A 24,519-nucleotide genomic window follows, 5' to 3' on the forward strand; every position below is an offset into this window, starting at 1 on the left:
TCTCTCCTTCCTGTCCTCTCCTCCTCTAGCCATCCTTCTCCTTCCTGCCCTCCCTCTCTCTCCTGCCCTCTCTTCCTTTTGACCTCTCTTCCTTCTTCCTTCTTACTCCTGCTCTCCTTAACTTCTATATCTATCACTTCTTCTCTTGCACTCAGTCTCCATCTCTCTTCCTCTTGCCCTCTCTCTTTATCTTACACTCTCTCCTTCTTGCCCTCTCTCTCCTGTCTTCTCTCACACTCCTGGCTTCACTAGCATGCTAACATGCTTTATGAAATAACGTGTATTCTAATTCACTGTGCATCTGCAACTAATTGCATTATAAATGCAATCCATATTTCTGTGTAAAGTTAAACACATCAACGTTTTACACATAATTCAAAGAAGTTAGAAAAGACCATTTGTCAAAAGCAATACCAAAAGCTCAAACTTTAACAAAGGCGAAACCATTGCATTGTAAATGCTTGTTAATTTTTGTGTGAGTTTCATGTAGTTTGGTTCAATTTACAGGTTTAGGTGCAGCAGGGCAGTCTAGAACCCGGGGCCTGGTACCCCCAGGAATCTCCCGTCCAATATTTCTGCTGCTTGAAGCTTCCTTGTGCGACGGGGTGTACAGTCGTGACCAAAAAATAAATACTGTTTTATGATCGTCTTTATGTCATCATTTATTTTTAAATAAAATATATACTTATAATCTCTGGGCAGTTCAATTACAAACATTCCTCCAAAAGCATATGGCGGAGAGAGATAGACAAAGAAGGAAAACACAGACGAATCCGGAGTCGACTCCGTCCCCTCGCCCAGCTGAAAGCTGCATAGTGAATTATGCACAGTATGAAGATGAGAAAGGATACAGTACTTCATTTAATCGAACCTTTTTTTATCAGAATTTCTTCGCACCTAAATATTTCGATTTTCACATTATTTCAGCGTTTTCTCTTTAGCACATCAATTTCCATGGTGCCAGTTGGTGGTGTGGACTTGAACACACACAGACCTTTCCTTTTCTGATTAAAATCCAAAATGCCTGACCCCTTCTTGCATGCATTCCTCCGCCCTTCCTAGAAATTCACCTTCTAGCCGCCATCTTGCTCACCTCCCCCCCCCCCATATGTTGATGTTCCCTATGTTACACCAATGCCACTTATACTGATTTCTCATGGCCCAACTTAAATACACTGTGTCTTGGAGGATGTTTTCGTGTTCTGCCACTTGCCGCAATGTGACTGAGGATACATCAGTGTTCTGCTACTGCTGTAGTATGACTGAGGATGCATTGGTGTCCTGGTATTGCCGCAAAATGGCTGAGGATGTATCGGTGTCCTGCTGCTGCCGCAATATGGCTGAGGATGCATCAGTGCCCTGCTGCTGCCGCAATATGGCTGAGGATGTGTCGGTGCCCTGCTGTTGCCGCAATATGGCTGTGGATGTGTCGGTGTCCTGCTGCTGCAGCTGCCGCAATATGGCTGAGGATGCATCGGTGTTCTGCAACATGCCGTAGTATGGCTGAGGATGTATCAGTGCTCTGCAACATGCAGCAGAATGGATGAGGATGTATTGTGTTTTGCTACATGCTGCAGAATGGCTGAGGGTGCATCAGTGTTCTGCTACATGGCGTAGAATGGCTGAGGATGCAACGTGCTCTGCTATATGCCGCAGTATGACTGAGGATGCATTGGTGTCCTGCTACTGCCGCAATATGGCTGAGGATGTATCGGTGTCCTGCTACATGTAGCAGAATGGCTGAGGATGCATTGGTGTCCTGCTACTGCTGCAATATGGCTGAGGATGTATCGGTGTCCTGCTACATGTAGCAGAATGGCTGAGTATTTATCGGTGTTCTGCTACATGCAGCAGAATAGCTGAGAGTGCATCAGTGTTTTGCTACATGCCGCAATATGGCTGAGATTGCAACTGTGTCCTGCTCTGCTGCAATATGGCTGAGGATGTATCTGTGTTCTGCTAGATGTAGCAGAATGGCTGAGGATGCATTGGTGTCCTGCTACTGCTGCAATATGGCTGAGGATGTATCGGTGTTCTGCTACATGCGGCAGAATGGCTGAGTATTTATCGGTGTTCTGCTACATGCAGCAGAATAGCTGAGAGTGCATCAGTGTTTTGCTACATGCCGCAATATGGCTGAGATTGCAACTGTGTCCTGCTCTGCTGCAATATGGCTGAGGATGTATCTGTGTTCTGCTAGATGTAGCAGAATGGATGTGGATGCATCAGTGTTCTGCTGCATGCCGCAGATGACTGAGAGTGCATCAGTATTTTGCTACATGCCACAATATGGCTGAGGATGTAGGCGTGTTCTACTGTTGCTGCAACTTGGCTCAGGATGCACCAGTTTTCTCCTAACTGCCACATTGTGGTTGAGCACGCATTCGCGTTTCGCTCATCTAATTCATCAGTTTACTTCTTCATTTAGCCGGATGCATCATAATATACTAAAGTCTACCAATCCAGCTGTGAGTTAAAAACAGTAGTTTTTAACCCGCCCCCCTCAAGCACATAGAATGAACAAAGATTATTGAGTAATTCTCTAATACTTTGTTAAAAGTGCAGACTCTGGTGTATTCATATGATTCTAAGAACCTATGGTTCCAAAAGTGCAGAGTGCTTGCATTCGCCCTGTTGGTACCCAGCTGGCATTTACCAGGCTATCGATCCACCATTCGCTGGTCATGGGTATCATTAGTAAAAGCATCACATGGGTGTACCAGGTGCCTGTCTCGGACCAATTTCTAAATAAATCTAGAGTTTATTTATGAGGAAAGTCACGTCCACTACTACAGACAAGGCTTCCCCCTGACCCAACATGATTTTCAGTATGAGGGCATTTTGGTGGTATCAAGATAAAACATTCAAAAGTATGAATATGCCACTGGTGGGGGTCTGAGTTTAAAGACCTGAATGCACGCAGAGTTTGATCTAAGTTTCCAAACTGCATCCAAGCGCCGCCGGGAGCTTTGCACCTATGGAAAGGTAGGAAGAGACATGGTCTAAAGACCCTTCAACCTTATGGTGTGCAAGCCTTCAGAATCCTTCAAGTAAAATACAGCATCTGTGAAGATATCCCCTGACCCATACCCCAGCAATGACCCAGCATCCATTTGTAAAAGAACTTGGTCTAGGAGGCAAGACTTGGACCCTTCTCAGAGAAGGCTGTGCAGTCAAACGTGGGACAGTCCAAAGGCTAGCCCCTTAAGGGTAGTATTCTGTCTCTTCATAGCAAATCAGGTTTTCAAGATTCCCAGTCAGAGATGCGAAGCTCGGTCGGTTCTGTGCTTCATATTCCCAGCAGCTGAGCATCACCTTGTAAACCTTGTCAGAGCAATCATTAGGTTTCGGCATTCGATACCCTCTCTGGATTTCAGTCATGACTTCGGCGTTAGAGATTCCTGAAAACAGAATAAAGCGAGGAAGTGAGAGAAAAGACACCATGCCTGCGGATCATCAGTAGCTGCCTTTCTGGGCAGTGTAGGCACTGAAACTGATGGGAAAAGGAAAGGTTACTCACATCTAATCCAATTTCTCTGTGATAAACTATAACTTTAGGGTATCTCCGTACAAGAATGGGACCCCCAGAGCCCTTTGATAGGATATTTTATCATACAAAAAACAAAACTTTCATTAACCCCTTGGGCGTGGCCGCGATTCTGCGCCAGTGCGGCCGTTTTATTGAGTGGGCGGGTTCATGATGGCCCCCAGCCGTCATCAGCACACGCCCACCGTGATGCATGACGGCCGGGGGCCGTCATCGGCATGGAAGGGGTTAAAGAAACACCTAAATATGCATATTAATGAAACTGTATAGAAAACATCACTTCTAGTGAATGCAACTTGCACAGGCTGGAAATCCGACATTGTTCATGTGAGGAAAACCAAAAACTATCATCCCAACATGTCCTGCAGTGGCAGCTATCGCAATTCTTTTTGTATGAAGTCTTAGGAGCCTGCCTAAAATGCAATTCATCCTTCATACTTTCCACCCAGGAGGAGGGGAGGTTGGGTATTAATTCAAAGAAGATTTCCTGAATGAGAAACAGGATTACTAGTAAGTCAAATTTCCTTCTCCCTAAAAGGTTTCTCCATTTCATTACAGTGCAAGGGTACCCTTGTGGGTGATAGTGCACATACAATTTATAGTCATAAAAACCGAACACAGTAGCTATTCCATCCCTTAAAGTGATGGAATGACAGAGGAAATATGCTTTACGCAAAAACATTCATGACAGTGGCTTGACCAACATCCAGGGGGGACATTGGGCCTGGACTCTGAGCCAGTCAGGCTTGCTAAATCTCAGACAGATCTCGCGAGAGGGGTCTGCTTTGCAGAATTACGCAAAAAGTATATTACTCGAAGCTTTGCCTCTAATCGAGTAATTTTTGCTGTACCAGCCAAGCCTTGTTAGCTTTTCTGGTAGTGTGGTATAATGCTAAGGGCCAGATGTAGGTCGCCAAATACCGGTCGGTAACGGCCGAATTCGGCCGTTACCGACCGGTATTTGGCTTTTGAGATGTAGGTGCCTGAAAACAGGCCATTTCGGTAATTTTACCGAATCTGTAAATATACCGGTCGGTAAATTTACCGACCGGTATATTTACAGAATCGGTAAAATCGAGATGTAGGTGGGACTCTTCTGAGTCCCACAAGCCCTACAAAATCGGTATTTTACCATCAAATACAAGTTGATGGTAAAATACCGATTCTGGTGTGCATGCACATGTGTGCATGCACACCTATGCCATATGACAGGCAGACCTGCCCTTAGGGCAGGTATGCCTGCCACATGGCACCTGAACCTGTTTTGGGGGTGCTAGAGGGTGTCAAAGTGACACCCCCTGCACCCTTGTGAAATTCGGTATTTACCGATTCGGTAAATACCGACCGGTAAATGCCCAATCATCCCTATGGGCTTCAAAGCCCATAGGAATGAATGGGCATTTACCAGTCGGTATTTACCGAATCGGTAAATACCGAATTTTACCGATTCGGTAAATGCACATCTGTATTTACCTACATCTCGGTACTTATATTTTACCACTTCTTAAATACCGAATCGGTATGAATCGGTATTTAAGAGGTGGTAAAATAATTTTACCTACATCTGGCCCATAATGTCAAGACATTGTTTTGATGTTGCTTAACATTTTCGAAATAATGGATCACAAATGTTATTGTTTCTAAGTTGTTTGGTTTTGTCTAGATAAAATGTCAGTCAGACGTCTCCTAAAGTCTGGCATATTAAGTGTGCTGGAGGAGGAGAAATCCCAGAAAAACACTTGAAATGAAATGGATTGGGTAACACAGAAGTCAGAGACACTATGGGTAGGAACCTTGAATACACCGACATGGCTACCTTTCTCCAATGGAATACCACTACGGTTTATAAGACGTGAGGCTTGATATTGATAACATTGCATGGGGAAGCAACAGCTGCAAGGAAAGCAGCTTTCCACACCAGGGGCCAGATGTAAGAAGCCTAATACCGGTCGGTAACGGGCGACCGGTATTAGGCTTTTAAGATGTAGGGGCCTAATTTAAGAATTTGGTAATTTACCAAATCGGTAATTTAAGGAATCGGTAAGTTACCCAGGGCCATATGTATCAACATACCCTTTTGCGATTCCTAAACAGCAATTTTTAAGGAATCACTATTTAGAAATCGCAAAATGGTATGTATGAAGAAAATCGCTATTTTTTAGCGATTCCTTAAAATTCCTTAATTGCGATTAGCAAATTGCTAATCGCAATTAAGGAATAAATTCCCATTCATTTCTATGGGCCAGGAGGCCCATAGGAATGAATGGGAAATTATTCTCAATTTGCAAATCGCAATTTGCTAATCGCAAATTGAGAATAATTTCAAGGGTGCAGGGGTGTCTCAAGAACACCCTGCTGCACCCCTGAAAATGACATGTGTGCGCATTTGGCGCACATACATGCCCTAAGGGCATGTATGAGCGTCACATGGCACCATTGGATTTTCCAAAAAATGCTTTTTTAAAAGAATTCGCAACTTACCACCAACTAGAAGTTGGTGGTAATTTGCGATTCCTTAAGGGCATTTTGGATTTTTTTTTCTCCTTGATACATTGCATTTAAGGAATCGCAAAATATGCAATTCCTTAAATGCAATCGCAAAATAAGGAATGGCAATATTTTGTGATTCCTTATTTTGCACCCAAATTGTTTTATACATACCATTTTGCAAAAATGGGTTCGCAAACGCCGAAATTTTTGCGAATTTCGGCGTTTGCGAATCCATTTGGCCTTGATACATATGGCCCCCAATTCTTAACTATCGATTCAGTAAATTACTGAATCCTTAATGTAGGGAGCACTCAAATGAGTGCTTTTCCCACTTTAGGATTCATTATTTACCACCAACTACAAGTTGGTGGTAAATATCGAAAACCCCAAAAGAAGCAACTTTTTGCAACTTATTACTGTGCCATGTGGCATGTGTGCCACATGTGCACCCATACACAATTCAGGGGTGCAACAGGGTGTCAAAGTGACACCCTGCCATCCTTCAATGTGTTCCCCTTTTACCGAATCGGTATTTACCGATTCGGTAATTCACATTCCTTCCTATGGGCCTCCAGGCCCATAGGATTGAATGGGAATTACCGAATCTTACCGATTCGGTAATACTTACCGAATAAATACCTACATCCCATTTACCGTTTCTAAAATACCGAATCGGTAAAATTCGGTATTTTAGAATCTGTAAATCTTCATTACCTACATCTGGCCCCAGATGTTGAAATGAAGTCTTGGGAATCGCTGAAACAGCCCTGGATTTCAGCTTTCAGAGGACTATGTTTGTTCCCCATGGAGGACAAGGTCTCTTGACCAGGGTAAGTATCCTTTATTCCTTTAAAGTTCATGATGACTGGAAAAAAGAGGTTTGTTAAAGGAAATTTCTATAAGCAGTAATGGATGAAAGTGGTACCTTAGTAGGGGAGAACTGCAGCCCTGATCAGGACAAACAGAGAAAATATTGGAATAGCGCTTCTTCTTCACAAGTTGGCAGGATTCAAGTGTTTCTGATTGATCCAGATGCAGAATCTCTTCCCCCGAAAAGTGTAAGTTCCCCATTGAATCCACACAGACCTGAGGGAGAGTCCGATGCCCGTATGGTTTGAGCTCAGGATCCCAGCCATCAATTAAAGGTTGGGTGCAGGATCTCGCCTTCTAACCCGACCCGATAGGCATAGCAGCCTCCTGCTCCTGTGTGACAGGTTCTGACTAGTGAAGTAGATCAGCGAACCACCATTGCTGGGGCCAGTCTGGAGCTATGGAGTTCAGCCTGGCTTTGAAGTATGTCAATTTAATGGGCATATCCTTTTTATTATTTTTTTGATATGCTAATTTGTTTCCTCTCAGTGCTCACATTTAGGAAACCAAGCTTTACTTTTCGTTGGGCACTCCATGAGAGTGCATGGGTTTTCCAGCTCTCGCTGTCGTGTGCTTCTCTTCCCCATACAAGCCCCGATGCATGTTCCTCTCTCCTTCCCCTACATGCTCTCTTTTTTTGTGTGTTGCTGATCCAGTCGATAACATGAACTCTTTCCTCTCTTCTCCTCATTTAGCTTTTTTGTCTTTCTCTTTGTATTTAATCCCCCCTGTCCTCCCTCTTGCTTCCCCCAACCTATTTCCCTTCCATTCCTCCACCCCTAGTAGGTTAAAAAAATAAATAAATATTTTTTTAACATATTTTGGTTGCCACTGCGGCTTTGATTCGCTGTGGGGTCACTTGCAGAAATGGCATTTGCGTAATTGATTTTTTTATTTATCACTCCAAGGGGCGTCCGATATCTTGGGTCAGTAAAAATAAAATGAATCAAATTGGGCCCAGGTCATTGAGCATGGATGTGCATGTACGTGCATACCTCATTGTACATGGAAAAATCTACTGAATGGCACCAGCGTCAGCAGTTTCATGGCGCATATGCACTCATGCCCACATGGCACCACATTATTTCTTTTTCTATTTTGGTTTTTTTTGCACATGCTGTGCAGCATCAGCCAAAAAGATTTTGCATTTTACAAATGTAGGATAAGATCGTCAAAAAGCTCTGGCAAAGCCAATAGGTCACAAAGGCATATACTATTGGCTTTGCCATTGCTTGTTTGAACTAGCGGATAAAAGGAATACGTTTCCCTTCCTTTTGGGAGCTTGAGACACAATCCATGGTTGCTTTTACAGCAAGATATTGAACGTCTGGATCCTGAGACTCTATCAATTTCCAACCACATTCAATACTCATGTGTCTTTTGTGATCTTTAACTGCTCTTTTAGATGTTTAATGTTGATTATCTCTGTTTACATGGTGCATAGAAGAGGGCAAAAAAGAAGTAACTGCATTCCAGCATGAGACTCCCAGCAATAGCTGACCTCCTCTTCCTAGCTTGTGCTGTTGGTAATGTAGTCCTGGCTGATGACCGCAAGGGGATTGAATTTTCCATTAGTAGAAGCATTGGTGGGATTTAGAATGGTGTTTTAGGTATTGCTTCTTTCTCTCTAGTCCATCAACCTTTAGGTTCTTCATCTTTGGTTTGCCTCTCTGCATATCTCCCTACCTGCTTATGATACAAAAATGTTGCTCCAAGACAAAGGGAGATTTTACATTCTTTGACAGACCTTTGTTTTCCAATTAGTAAGAAGCAGATTTGTAGAGGGTCCAATAGGGATTTGTTTCACCTCCCTTATAAATAAGGCTCCCTGTTTTCCGTTTTTACGGATTTTTACACATAAATACAGAAAGAAAAACATTAATTTTCTTGTCTGGATTTATTTTTAAATGTGGATAAAAACGGATATTGGGTTGCTTTTTGAGTGATTCTAAATACTGTATACCATGACTGACAGGCCAATAGCTGTATGGATTGATAGGTAACGGGGGTTAAAAAAGAAATGAAGTTTATAAAAAGGCTTAAACGACAGTAGATATGCACACGGTTAATAATGAAATTTGAATAGTCTCATATGAGGGCATTGATTTATGTTCTAAGGGTCTTCATATCACTGAAACCCGGTGGGTATTCAAGGTAAGAGTTTTTATTTATCGGTTAAATAAATGTTGAAATACACAAGGTTAAGCTTAATTTTTTTCACAAAACCTAAAATAAATATGGATAAATACAGATAAAATTAGCAAAAAATAATAAAACAGGGGCACCAGATAGGTGTTGTAGATATGCCACATCCTTTTCGATAAACCAAGTCCAAACATTTACTCTGCTTGTCTGCAGGCACCGTAAAGACGGTAGTAGTAGCATGACTCTTCTTTGCAACTAAAACAATATCAGAATCAAGAGGATCTGATTGGAGAAATAGAGGGTCCTGTTTAGAAAACCTACAGTTTTTTGAAGATGAGACAGTACAGCTTTTGCAGAAGCTGAATCAAGAAACTGCACAGTGACTGGATCAAGGAGGCCTGGAACCAAAAGGAGCATAGGATGTGATGAACTCTTTTAAAAGAGGCTTTAATGTATGACAATTATTAGCCAACAGTGATGGTGTTAAAATTTTTCATCTTTACTGCCCCTTTGATTAGTGCCTCATGAAAGGTGTTAATGTCCTCAAAAGTAGAGATCCGCGAAGGAGGCGAATCCCTATTCACCTCCTCTTGATAGAGGATTAAGAAGATGATGATGAAGTTGTTGCTGTTCTTAGGGTGTGGGTTTTTGGTGGCAGTGCAACGCAGATGAGATCAGCCTGCCCTGTGAGGAATGAAGTTTCTTCAACCAAAGCAGTATCTTGACGGGAGATAGGATCTTTTATGTGAGTGCCATGGCCCATGGGAACTGGAATGATAAGAACAGTTCCTGAGAGGACCTGTAAAGGGCCTTCTAGGAGCAGCCAGAGGCTTTTTGGGATAGAGCTCAAGGTTGTATCTACTGAAGCTATAGTAGGTGAGGTAGTGAGAGACACAGGTTTGAGAGGCGTTGTAGGAACCAACATCTAAGGATGCAAAGTCTGTCTAGGAGGAGAGCGATTAGAAGCAATAGCTCGAGATGGCGATGGAGAATCAGAGAGTTTGATCACTGGATTACCTCTCTTGTTTGAGTGTATGTTCTTAAGTATAAAGAGAGTGAGGTTTCCAGGAAAATACTAACTTTTGATAGGTGTACCCATTCTCTCAATGTCAAATGTTGAACAAAGTGTTGAAGGCATAGCTGTCATTGACTTCACAGATCTTAAGGTCGACTGAGAACAACAACATTCATAATATCTCAACCTCTTCTAGGATCACGTTCTGGTGGACAGTTGGACGGAAATGCGATAGTAGAACTTTGGGTGGAATCACTCAGCTCAAGGACATGGCCAAAACACTGATCTGAAATCTTTATGTATACAGGGTGCAATTTTTTAGGGGTATTCAGATACTTTAGTATTAATTCCATTAAACGGTTCTGATGACATAATGACATAATGAATCACAGGACAGATTTTTAATGACCCGTTTTAGGCTCAACCTTTTACATCACATACTGGCTGATCCACCAGGTTTTACTTCAACGGTTGAGCAGAAGGGTACCTGCGGCTGCGACAATAGGTCTCCGCAGGATACCCTTCATTTTGTACTCTTATGTTCATTTTATACTTTACGAGGCGTAGTTTTTTAGAAGGAATTTTAAAACAGGCAAAGTTTAAACACACCGAAGTTGCTTTATTGTTTTTGCAAAGGGCCAATGATCCTCACACTCTGTTTTGTATTATGAATTTTATTAAGGTTTCTATAAGGCTACGGAACTCAAGAGGGCAGTGTTGAATGTATCTCTTTTGTCTATTGTTTAACTACTGGCACATGAATTGTATTTTATAGATTTTAACAGTTTATCATGTACTTTTATGGTATTTTTTAAATACCAAATAAAGATCTATTGACTTGACTTGACATAATGAATCTTGAGACCAAAACTTTGTAATTGTCACCAGAACCGTGAGACAACATTTTAACACTACAAATATCGGTTCCCATTTATGGTTTTTCTTTTTAACGTCAAGGTTTTGCTTTCTAGTAGCTAACGGGACCAGGAAGAAGATCAAATAGAACAATGTACTTTTTAATGTGATAGGGAACAAAATAGCTATACAAGTTTAAGTAGGAAAGGGGACGCATGGTTAGCACATCAATGGCATGATGGGACTCAGTGAAAACTTCCACAGGCAGCTGACTGTTGATCACTGAGTGAGAGTTGAGTTCTGGTAACAAATAGGACTTCACTCCCTTAAAAGATTTAAATGAATTTATATATCACTAACTTAGAGTGGAGGAATTTGCCAAAAGTGGGCACACAAATAAAAAATGGAGGACCCTCCCCTGGCTATTCCCTTCTGATTTTTGACACTTTGACCTTGAAAGCATGGGTCTAGTACACTAAGATGAAAATCTTGGGTCAAGTGCTCTGAGAGGGGAAAGTAAGGGTCAAGCGCAACACAAGTGAGGGAATATGTTTCTGAAATTTTTATAAGGTGAAAGATAAGTCTAGAATACAACAGACCCCTTGGCTAGTAAACATCATCTTAAATTTCACCTGGGCAACTACCTAGCAGTAGCGAGGGTCCCGCAGGCCGCACAACCAGTCAGCTAGAACACAGCCCCCTACATATTAGACTTAGCGAAGGGGTACATCAGGAGACCAATGTGAAATCCTTCAGCATAGTGTGATTGTGATATGATGGATCCAAAACTAGTGAAATACAGAGTTGAAACTTTAGGTGTTTAAAGATGTGACAAAGAATACTTTCAATAGAACCAGCACATTGATGGAACTTTCATGAAGGGAGGGAGGAACAGTAAAACCCTATTCAAAAAATGCCTTTAGTTGTTAGCTGCATGAACCTTTGTTCAGTAGGAACAGAAAGTAGTGGGCCATCTTTTTGCTAACTGCAAATTCTTACCAGTCAAGGGATCCTTTGTTGAATTGTTCTCTACAGACAGGTTTTGCATGTTTATTTCATGCAGTACTTACCAAAGTGAACAAAAAAATTCCAGTACTGATTTATCCCTCGATATATTCTAGCTCTCATCCCAACCTGTGCGAGCAAGGCAAAGTGTAATGCTAGGACTCACCTGAATAGGGAGTCTGACCACGGGTAACAATTTCAAACAGAAGAACCCCAAAAGACCACACATCTGCTTTGGTGGAGAAACGCCCAAATAAAAGCGCCTCAGGGGCTGTCCATTTATAGGGGATACTCTTCACTTGAGACAAGTAGAATTCATCCTGCAAAGAAGACGGACAAAAGTATGAGAAGGTCATTGGAGAGAGCATTATCACACATCAGCCAGACAAAAATACATAGAACCTGACAAGGTTTATACCTTCTCCAACTGAAGGAAAAAAGAAAATAAGAAAAGGAAAGACGCTGCTCGGAAGGTGTCTGACTAGGAGTACCTTTGATTAGTCAATATTTGAAGTAGCGCCTTATATCCATGAAGTGATGATTTTAAAAATATGTCTCCATTTCAAGGAAGGTTTATAAACTATACTATGGCATTGTGCAGCGACCCTGTACCAAGGTTGGTATACTCCAGACTATGTTTAAAAGGGCTGTCCTAGGGTTGGGATATAGCAGGCTAGACTCTTAGGAGTCTATTAGGATGGCGGGCGCACTTAAGTCCGCCCGCCACCCTAGCGGTGCTGGGACCAGCCGCCAGTGGTGCGCGGGTCCCGCACCGGCAATTAGGATGCCACCGCCACGGTGGCGGTGGCATCCCGCCTATATTGCATAGTGGCAGGCGTGCTGTGAGCAGCACCCGCCACAATGCAATATATTCATGTTGGGCATTGGCATACACACCGTGACAGGCACCGCGCGGTGCCTGCCACCTTGTGCATGCCAATGTTGGGAGGTAACATGGGCACCCCCAAGTGCAGCCTCCCACCCCCCAGGGGGCCCACAACGGGCCCCCAAAGAGAACTCCGCATGCCTTTCCATGGCAGAGTCTCCGCCATGGAAAGGCATGAAACCGCCACCATGCTAATATGGGTGGCGGTACCTGCAAGGCACCACCACCATATTGTGGGCCATTTCTGCCCGGTAGGCAATCGTGACGATTGCTTACCGTCGGAAAAGTGGCGGAGGATCTTTCTGTCCGCCGCAGTACCCCCGCCATGCTAATGTGGTGGGGGTAAAAGGCTGACCGGCGGGATGTTTTGGCGTGCGGATCGCCACCGCCGCACGCCATACTAATAGACCCCTTAATGTTTAAGTGATGTGTACACTCGAACCTGAAGCATGTTTTAAACTGTCTCCCCGGATATGGAGCACAATGTATAATGCTTTCTTTGAACAGCTTACATCCTTAGATTGCTTTCTACAGCTTACATCATTGACTTGCTTGCTATCTCAGAAAGACACTTTCCACTACACTCCTAAAACCCTGCAAGAACAAACTGAACAACTTAATTCCACTGGAATCCTCAGGCCTGAGTCCTCTCTGTTCTTTCTTCAAAGTGACCCTCTTCCTGATTTCCATCCTCTGCATGCTTTCTATTGCTGAGTATAGCCTCCTCTCAGGCTCACGCCAGTCTTTCGTATCTCTTATTGTAAATCTGCAAAAGGCTGACTCCTCATTTCCTACATCACAACCTCTCCTGCGCTAACACCCTATCCTTGCAACCTAACATCACCTAATCTCCCCCAGCCTATCTATCTCACCAACCATTCACCTGAAACCACATAGCCCCCATTAACAATCACACCTAACTAGCATTAACATAATCGACCACAAACTAACTGGAGTATATCAAGCAGTGTTTTCTCTTCAGAGCCATCACTAATCGCCATAACCAAAATGTAACCACTGGATTAACCACTATCCTTGGGTTCCGGAGTGGAGTGCTTCAACACCTCATCAGGGTCTAGAGTAGTAAGCGCTGTATAAATACAGGCACCATTACAAAGGCGGAGACAGGTGACGCGCAACAACTGATCTAGTTTCAAGAGGGGTTTAAAGAGATCTGACCTCATGGAAAAGGGGAATATTTTGCATAAATGAAGGCTGCTTATTGGAGAGCTCCCTATCCCATTTAATAGGAATTTAAGGTTATTTAGGAAAAATGGAAATGGCAGTGGCAAAGAGAGACCTAGTCAGCACCTCCGTAAAAGTCTTCCCACAGTATTTAAGAAATATACCCTTATTTTGGCGTGCTCTATGTAAAACACTGTGCCATTTATCAGTGTATATCTTATATGAAGAAAAAATTCCCCCATATATAATATAGCTATATACAAATTACAGAGCACAACCACTTATATGTATTGTGACTGACCTTGTACCTATTATCCTCTGAAAACTTGCATCTCCAGGCCTAGCCATCAGCACATTGGTACACCCAAGAACTCACAGAAAATAATCACACCTTAGGAAAACAGGAAAAAATTATGGAGAAGAGCAAAATGTCAGGTAGACATTCCCCATCTGAAACATTTCACCACCACACAGCAGAATCCACTTACTGCCAGGCCAAGATCAACAGACCAAGCACCAGAGAAAAAAAGCCTTTTTTAAGGATATTAAAGGGTGTGCCACCTCCATTCCAGATTCAGCTATCCGACCATCAGTTGATGGATGCAATGCTATCGACCTCTTTTTCACAGAGAAAACCAACAAAATCAGATTAAACATCGCCAATTCTTCATCATAATCCACCCCATCACCTTAACCCAGCTGCTAACTGGTCATCCCTCAACATAATCTCCCACACTTACCTCTCAAGCATTCTGAATTCATTCAAAGCTAACTCCCACAATGATAACATGCTTCCCTCCTCATCATCAAGTCTCTGCTAGGAGAAGTAGAAGTTCTCACATGTTTCTCTCATCAATGGAGGGAAGTTTTATGGATTGCCTCAAGAACAGATAGAACCTTCCCATGTTGAAAACACCTACACTAGATTCACCTGACCTTGCCATTTCCTGTACCATAACCCAACTCGCATTAGTTGGAAAAATTATTCCGAATTCAATCACTACTCAGCTACAGGATCACATCCGCGAAAATAACCTACTTCAAAACTATCAATTGGGGTTCACAACACACTGCAGTATTTAAATAGCTGCACTTCAAGTAGTGGAGAATGCTCTCTTCTTCAATTCCAAAAAGAAACCTTGCTTCTGGTCCTGCTCAACCTCACTGCAGCTTTTGACACAGTCAGCAATCCAGCATTGATCCACACCTTGAAAACTTGCATTGATGGCCCTGGCACAATCCTAAAGCTGTTCACATCCTATCTCACCAACTGACAGCAACTAGCTCAGATAGGAACTACCAGATCCAGTAATCGCCTTGTCCTTTGTCCCTTATTTTCAACATTTATACAGAAGTCTTTGCAGACATCCTTGCACAGAGCAGCATCAAGATCCAATCCTACTGGGCTTCACACCCCATCTGACAGAACAGGCCAAAGCAAGACCACTGTCTACATAAGCAACAAACAGGCAATATCTGCAGGTCAGGGCCAGACGAGGAGCTCCTATATTGCAGATAAAACACTACAGAAAGGAGAGAAAGATCCTATGCCCCCAGGATCTTCTACAACATAGCCACCAGTGTTTGCTCAGGGATTAACATCAAGAAGACAGGCACTACATTGAGCATTTTCTGCTGGTTCCACCCATGAAATATTTGACAGAAATGTGGCTGATTCAGATGTACCTTTGGTATATGGCCCTGGCAAACCCTGTTAATTAGCTGTTAATATTAAAGTATATTAATTTGATGCAATCGACAAGCCATCTGGTTATATTAGCTTTTGTCAATGCATGTTCCTTCTTGGATAAATCTGTTACTCCAAACAACTTCAGAGCCACTTAATAGTCCTTAGGTCTTCAAACATTGTAGCAGAAAGCCAGTTTGATGTTTATTGAAATGAGGGCCCCTCTCTGGGCTTTTGTAAAAAACTGGCAACTATTTGACTAACATTAAATTTGCAAAATATTTTTGGAGCGAACCTAGGGTGAGTCCTGAGGATTACTGGGTTACTGTGAAAATCAAGGTGGAATTTATCATTTGAGAACATTTGAATATCATTCATTTTACTGGCTGAGGGGATTATCCCATAGGGATCTATTTTACACATCAAGCATTTTTGTTCACACAAATGCATAAGGAGGAGCGTTTTGGCAAATGCAAAATTAGTGCTTTAGTATCCCAAACATGAGGAGTCCTGATGGGAGGACATTATCTCAAAAAGCCACCCTGGAAGAATTTCACATTAGAATCAGTTCAAGAAACTCCATTCTCTAACATCTTTCTACATCTAAAACCTGCAGGTAGATGCACTCTATTAACATTTTGCAGAGCTCAGAAGGCCTGATATAGAAGGTATGAGATGACTTTTCTTGATATGTATGTGACTGCATTCACATTATTATCCAATACTTCTGACTCCTGTATTGGGTACTCCTTGCCAAATCTCTAGATTGAACCACTATATCAGTCCCCTCCTGAGACAGGAGGCATTAACCAGATTCCAGGATATAAGGAGCCATATGGTCAGATTCAAAGACCTAGGCTCATAGTGGAGAAGTCTGTATTTGTTTCTAGACAACAATTTGCAAAGAGCTTTGAGAAATTGTGGGGAACCTCAGTAGTAGACCTAGTTGGTATTTCTATCTGGTCCACAAAGGGGCTATCAAAATAATCTGGAGACTACCAAAATAATCTGGCATCATGATATCTCTATCTGTCTATCAGAGGGGGAACCAGGATGAAGGCTGGGAAAACTCCGGGCAACTATTTTTAATAAATGATTGAAAATACGTCCATCATTTCTTCCTAAGGATTTCTGAAGGTGAAGGAAATGTGTTGCGTATTTGTGTAAAGAGATCCAGGGATGACGTGACACAATGAAGGACTAGAGTTCATTGTTTTGACCTTGTATGTTTTCGAGGTTCAGCATAGGTAAATCACATTAAATGTTAAGGCTGATAAGAGGTTCCACAAAGAGGTTGATGTCCTGTTTGGTATTCAGTATCCAGTTTCTAAACTTCTATGGATAGGTAGGTTTATATTGTTCCACCGTGCTTCCTAATGCTTAGCCTCATGGTGATATGATCTATTTTGGTCAGGATTGGATTGTAGGTATTTTGTGGGACAACCCCTTTAAAAGCTAATCGGACTGCTATCAGTTCTAGCAGATCGACATAAAAGCCCATTCGCTGACCTAAGGTCCCTGATTTATAAAAATATCTTCATGATGATATTAGTCAACAAAAGATCTACCAGTAATGTCTGTAGTGAGGAATCCAGTGTAAGCGCCAGTGGGAAATCCTGGTAAGAACATCTGGTGAAACCACGTACAACATTCAACAAAATAAAAAATATAAACACTTTGCTAAAAGAATAAGAAAAAAAACCAACAAAAACTGAAGCAGAAGCTTGCTAAGGGAATTGAAGATCAGACACTGCTTAAAGCCTATTTTTGCATTGAAACAGAAAGAGTCACCAAGCATCACAGGACAGAAGTGTATTAGAGCTAAAGAAAAATGTATGCACATATGGCTGCTTCGAGAGAGATGAGAGTGGCAGGAATATGAAAGGTGACAGGCATGCAAGAGCCATGAGCGTGCAAAGCTATTGGTCCAATAGGTCATTGTGCATAGGGAATCAAGATAAAAAATCGCTGTTGAAGTCTTATAAGGCTGAATACACCTGTGAGAATCAGCCCAGTCGTTTAGGCAGCACTGCTCCTTTATGTACAAGGCTAAGTCAAATTCCATATAGTCCTTTCTTTATTATCATAGCACAGATAAGCAAAAAAGTTGGAGCTGAATGCTATCCAAAATGATAACCACTGAATTTCCTATGCATTGAAGCATTCATTTTCAAGGTTGTGTGCAAGAGGGAGCAACTTTGGAACTGTGAGACATCAAGAGCACTGGAGCAGAATTTGTTTTAAATTTTTGCACTGGGTAAAACTGATCTACATGGTATGACCTGGTGATCTTCACATCCGACAAGTCCAGAAACCAATCAACGGGATGCCCCACTACATTGGTTCAATAACACGTGATGTGTTAGTCAAGTGAACGGAAATAGGTAGCAAGACTTCCAAACCCGTGTCTTGCTCTTTCGAGGAAATGTTTTCTCAGTGGAGTTAGAGCCAAACATGTCTGAAGCAGGTACAAGGTATTCATCTGGATACTTTTTACCATTACAGGTTAGACATTGTTCCCACACTTGATAGAAGTATGTACATAATGGCCTGTTTCAACATTAACTCCAGGGCCACCAGAGTGAGCTATACATATGATCCCACCCACTCCACTTCCCGTACCTTGATAATGCGAGCCATCCCAAAGTCAGCCACTTTGCAGAGGTTGTCCTTCCCAACAAGAATATTTCTTGCAGCCAGATCCCGGTGAATGTAATTCCTGGACTCCAGGTACTGCATGCCGTCCACCACCTGGTAGGCCATGTCCAGGAGATCACTCGGTTGCAGCCGCTGACCCTGGGGACCTGGCAAGAGGAAGCATACCATTGAATGTATTAATTGTACAGCAGTATCAAAGGTCTGATATAATTTATAGGAACATATCCAAGATCATCATTTCTTGCATATACATCATAACTTCCTACACTATCAATATCATTTTAGTTGAATCACTAAAATTGAACGTAAAACACCCGGGTGCAAATCACATTGTGTTAGCTGCTCCTTATGCTTATCAGATACAGAAATCACTGCTAATAATAGGGAATATTTACAACAAGGGGTGGTGATGGACAGAGTCTCTGAATTAAGCAGAGTACTCTCACCCAGTCAAGAGATCAGGGCTAGAATAACGGTGATGGATCAAGCCCTGATCTTTGGACTGGGTAAGAGTGGTCTGCTTAATTCAGACACTCTGTTCATCACCACCCCCTTTTCTGAATCGATTTTGGCCACTATAGGTGTGGCAGGGTATACTCAGACATGAGTCCCTTGCTCACTGCTCCATCAGGATTCAAGCAAGCCGGGCCGAAGAGGCTGAAATGCCAGAAACCGGTCCCCGGTAGCTTGTATCCTTTCTGGTGAAGAATTGGCTTTGTAGTTTGGTCTGCCCTGTTCCCATGATGCACTGGGCCAGGGACAGACTAATTTGCATATAGCCAGGTTCTGAGCTGGGATGGGGCAGTGAGCTAAATAACGGTGATGGATCAAGCCCTGATCTTTGGACTGGGTAAGAGTGGTCTGCTTAATTCAGACACTCTGTTCATCACCACCCCCTTTTCTGAATCGAATAATAGGGAATAGGTTGTAGAAATAGTGTACATTTGCACTTACTTTTACCTCTATCTTACTGTTTTGCAGATGCTATTACTTCACATTGTACCTTTTGGTTTGTGTAGGTCTTGTCCAAAATGGTGCTAGTGCTAAGATTGGAGGGAAGTGCAGTTGATTTTAGAGCTTGGATCCAAGTGAACCTACACACTCTAGGTCAGGTTTTTAAGTGATTATGTAATTATACCTTCACTATTATTTTTTCAGTTTTATATAGCAAGAGCTCCAGTTGCATTACAGACACACCTAAGAAAAGTGCATCTGTTTGCATTTCCTACACAGTAGAAAGGAAAGCATGCATTGCTTAAAGTATTCTTAGTAGGAAAGGTCTGCACCACTAGTGCTTTTTTTATTTTATTTTTTTAAATGAGCAGAGGTCCATTGTTCTACTAAAGAGCCCAGTGTTGCAATAATGCCGAGGGTGCCTAATGCCAAGTTTTCATTTCACCACCCTACACATCCGGTCTCTTTGTCCCATTTGTGAAAATTCTTTTTCATACCTGATTTTTCAACCTTTGTCATGGTTTTCCAAACTGTCTCTTCCTTCTTCTTTCTGCCTTACTCTCAGTGCTTAATTTGAGCCGGTGGTTTCCGGTGTTCCGCACAGGCACTTAATTGTCAACACCGGCGCTTGACAGTCTGCCACAAGGTGGAGCTGTCCGGCTAATTTTGAGATGATCACAACAACAATTAATTAATAATTCAATCTACATAAAAAATGCCTATTATGTGCCGCCCAAGCCAATTTTATAGCTTTGGGGGCCTAAAGTAGTCTGAATTGTCACGCTTGTAGGAATGTGATGGTTAGTAGTTGTGTTGTTACTATCATTGGCAGAGCTGGGAGTGGTAATGTGTGGTGCAAGCTACAGTGCCCTCCGGACCAGAGCCCTGGCACTTATTTCTTTACAAATTAACCACTGCTTGCTCTCTCTTGGTCAAGCTCAGATGATAAAAAACAAGCCCCACCAGCAGCAAGGCAACTACCAGCACAAATCAAGCACGGAGCATCACGAAGAGCAAATTCAGACAAAGTCAGCAATGGAAAGTTGAAGAAGATGCTAGTGATGGACAGTGTTGAAGGCTACAGAGAGATACTGCAATAAATAGGGGACTCGTGTCTTCGTTATCTGTGATGTGGAGTGTGTTTCCGACTTTGTGGGTGGTGGCAGTCTTAGTGTTATTGGGGTCTAAATCCAGACTGGGTAATATTGGAGAAGAATGGCCCTACTGATTTTTCTTTGAGTGGGATTTTGATAATGTTTCCTTGGAACAATAGATGTTATTGATCACAGGCTGGCCAGGCTGTCTGTCTGGCTTTGCAGGAGTTGGAAGAGAGACACTGATGTTAAGGAGTGGGTTGAGGGCATTGCCAAAGAAAGCCTTCACTTTCAACAATATTCCGGCTTGTGGCATTCACAGTAATGAGCTTCTCAGAAAAAAGGGAGCAATGAGTGGATCAAAGATTACTGGGACTCAGTCAATTTACTGGGACCCAGAAGGTGCTGGAATTCTGCTGCACTTGCGGGGCACATGTTGCCCTCAAGGCACAGGAAGGAGGAGAACCCAAAAAATGAGAGGCCCAAAGATGCACGATCAGCAGAAGAATCCTAAAGTAGGCTGTGATATGAACCAGAGCCCAAGGGAAGCTAATTTACTCACACCTCTAGGATCATAAAGGTTAGCTTTTGGCCGGGCGTATTCAGATAAGAAGTCCATGTTTTGCACAAGTGACTCTTCTACGTGTATCGCAGGAGTCTGTCTTCTCCCCATAAGATGTCCTGACCAAATGCTTGAATGTATCTTGCACAGCAAGGGTTAACTTTTTTGGCATCAATGCTTGAATGTATCTTGCACAGCAAGGGTTAACTTTTTTGGCATCAACATGTTGAGTTCCTTTATGTGTCTAGAGGCCATCACACCTCACCTACGTTTATACAGTTATAGCATGCAATGCAGACAGACAGTGAGCTAATGGATGGGTTTATCTGAACACAGGCCTTAGCTGGAATTACCAGTACTACTCTAGTACTGATATTCCCAGAGAAGGTCCTGGTCCCGTTCATACTAACCAATGGGAAGATTGAACAGCGACCCCGTTAGCATCGTTTAGCTAAACTGTGTCTACTGCAGAATCTGACCAAAGTGAGCATGAGCTTGTGAGCCGGCATTTATAGCATAGTTCTGTAGAATGGATGTAGAGAAGATGACGTGCCAACCATGCAGGTCGCACCCGCGGTGGCGTGATGTTGGAACCAAGAGATGTGCCTTGGCTCTATCCAAAGGAGAGCAAAACCAGCCACTCTGCACCAATCAGTTGATGAGGAGTAGAAACTGATATTTTGAGAGACACAACTGATAATAGTTAATGTGATAAGGACCTAGAGACAATGGTCTTATCCTGTAATGTTTCAGAGACATTGTGATAGCTATGTAGCCAGAGGATGGGCAGAAGAGGGAATTGACCACAAACTTCTGTTTAATGGGGAATTCCTAAATTACCTTCAGAAGGATAAGGCTGGGTATTAAGATATCTTTATCTCAGTGGAGATAGTATCATGCTTGGGTAGAGGTGGGTGAGCCACTGAAAGCTCAAGTCAGGATCGAGCCCTCAAGCCAAAAACAAGCCGAGCTTCAATGTGGCTTCAGCCAGCCACAATGTTCTTTCCTAACACACCAAGAATTAAAGAAAAAGACATCTAGTTTTATTTTAACCCCTCCCATGCTCGTGACGAACCGTTCCGTCACAAGCCTCGGGTGGGCTGTGCTGGTGACAGAACGGTTCCGTCACGGCCCGCCCGCCGCGCCTGCGTGGCGTGAATTTCGCGCCTGCGCTGATGTTCTAATGGGCGGGCGGGTCCGTGACGGAGCCGTTCCGTCACAAGCACAGCTCACCTTAGGGCCGTGACTGATCGGTTCCGTCACGAGCACGGGACCGCCGCGCGGCCCCGCCTCCCCCTTAGCGCTGCGGCGGAATAGCCGCAGCAGCGAAGGGGTTAAAACAGGAGAGGGAAATAAATACCCATCTAGTGGATGATTTAAATAGACTATAAGGTTGTTCCATGTAACAATCTAGGCCGTTTACAGGTTGCATAGGGCAACGGACTCACGTTTTAATTCACTGATGGGATGGCGGGGGAGTTAAATATTTTTAAGTTCAAGTTTAATAGCTGTCACATTAAATGAATGCATCTAAATGCAGTGATCTGATGTACTTAGCAGAAACATTTATGCATGTTAATGAAATGCACATTTTTAACTGGTGTTTGTTGCACAGTTTACATGCCAGACATTATGAGAGCTCACCTCGTGCACGGCTTCTTAGAGCCCAGGCCAGACCTCAAGTCAGATTGGTTCTGCTCTCCCTGTTAATTTGTTGGCCTGCCCACCTTTAGCTTGAAATGAGAGAGAGAAACTTACTAACATAGGGCCAGATGTAGGATGCCCAATACCGGTCGGTAACGGCCGAAATTACCGAATTTGCACCCATGCACAATTGAGGGGTGCAACAGGGTGTCAAAGTGACACCCTGCCACCCTTCAATGTTTCCCCCAATTACCGAATCGGTATTTACCGATTCAGTAATTGACATTCATTCCTATGGGCCCCCAGGCCCATAGGAATGAATGGCAATTACCGAATCGGTAAATACCGATTCGGTAATTACCGAAATTTACTGATTCGGTAATTGTTTAGGAAAAATTACCTACATCCCATTTGCCTGTTCTTAAATACCGAATCGGTATGATTCGGTATTTAAGAATCGGTAATCTGGGATTACCTACATCTGGCCCTTAGTGAGCAAAACAAACTCAGATTCTAATACCACAATCTATTTTTAAACTGTAGTTGGCACTGTTGCATCATCTATAGAATTGTGTATTTTTCTGATTTTAGATCTAGTGTTAGTCATGATGTTTTGATTTTACTAATTGTATATGTATAATGTGATTGCTTTTAGGGACTTTCAGCAAGCCCTCTTCATCCATTGGTCTGTTGTTGTGTCATTCACATTTCCCTCCTGTTCACTACAATATACAGCATAGTGCAAAGGGTCAGCCCACTTCAGCCATTTGCTAACTTCACTGTGAGTGACAGCATTCTGCCCTTTCACAAAGAGTGCATCAAAACAAAGTAGTTCCTTTGACTACTACCATTACTTGGTATGGCAAAGTGTGCCACATGAGGCAAAATTTTTTTTTGCTTTTTGCCCATGTTTATCTTTTACATTGACAAGGTCCTCACAAAATCCATGCCAAACAAAATCCCCACTGACAAGGTAAAAGGATGGCAGTCACCGCCAGACCTGTTGGCTTTGCTAAGTCTTGTTATGCCATGTGGTTCAAACAGTCTATTGGGTGGTTTTATAACCTGTTTAAAATAAGTTTCACTTTTACCTTTTTTGTTCTTTTCAACATTAGCTAAGAGCCAAGTGTACTTAAGAATTTTGTAATGCCAAAGCCTACGATTCACAAATTTACAGGATTTGCAACAGCAAAAACAGGAAGTCACAATGTAGGAAAGATATTTAGCGACCTAAAAATTCATTTCTGCGCACAAAATACATACCTTCAAAGCGGCAGAGGGCATTAAAGAGGCTCCCCCTCCTCCTTGATAATGTATCAATTCTTTTGCAACTGCAGTTACAGTCAGAAACAATTGACATGTCATCGACCTGTCAAAGCAGGTCTACTGATAGGCGAAGTGGAAGGATGTATGTCATTACGACGCATGCATTTACAACGCATGCCTTTACGACGCAACTTTTACAACGCAAGTCGTTACAACGACTTGCGTTGGGGGGCGCTGGATAGTGAATAGTTTAATTTACTATTCCAACTCCAGTCCCCGTGGATAGTAGGGAAGGAGTTGGATAGTAAATTAAACTATTCCCTATCCCGGAGCGCCCCCCAGCGCAAGTCGTTGTAACGACTTGCGTTGTAAAAGTTGCGTCGTAAAGTCACAGCGTTGTAAAAGTTGCGTTGTAAACGCTGTTCCCCGAAGTGGAACCTTTCCAAGATGTTTTGATTGCAATGTTTCTTATTAATCAAGCAATACAGATATATATATATATATATATATATATATATATATATATATATTCTAACCTGTGAATCACAGCTGGTGGCACCAAGGGGAGCAGGCACTGGCCCAGGAGAGAACTACCTGCTCCCAGATATTATCATTATTATTGTCATTTAAAAAAATATTTCCTTTGGGATTCACTC

The 24,519-nt window shown here is 42.7% G+C and overlaps 1 protein-coding gene across 1 annotated transcript in view; it reads right to left on the reverse strand.

The window, feature by feature from the left end:
- Window positions 1-636: 636 nt before the first annotated feature.
- PTK6 (protein tyrosine kinase 6) overlaps window positions 637-24,519 on the reverse strand; it is a 178,317-nt gene continuing 154,434 nt past the window's right edge. The window contains exons 6-8 of the mRNA XM_078651643.1: window positions 18,308-18,489; window positions 12,094-12,247; window positions 637-3,401 (exon numbers count right to left, since the gene is read on the reverse strand). Of these exons, the coding sequence (XP_078507769.1) occupies window positions 3,205-3,401; window positions 12,094-12,247; window positions 18,308-18,489 (533 nt within the window). The 3' untranslated portion in view covers window positions 637-3,204. The remainder of the gene's footprint in view (window positions 3,402-12,093; window positions 12,248-18,307; window positions 18,490-24,519) is intronic.

The sequence above is a fragment of the Lissotriton helveticus genome, chromosome 7 (genome assembly GCF_964261635.1).
Source record: "Lissotriton helveticus chromosome 7, aLisHel1.1, whole genome shotgun sequence".
In the NCBI taxonomy this organism is placed as follows: domain Eukaryota; kingdom Metazoa; phylum Chordata; class Amphibia; order Caudata; family Salamandridae; genus Lissotriton; species Lissotriton helveticus.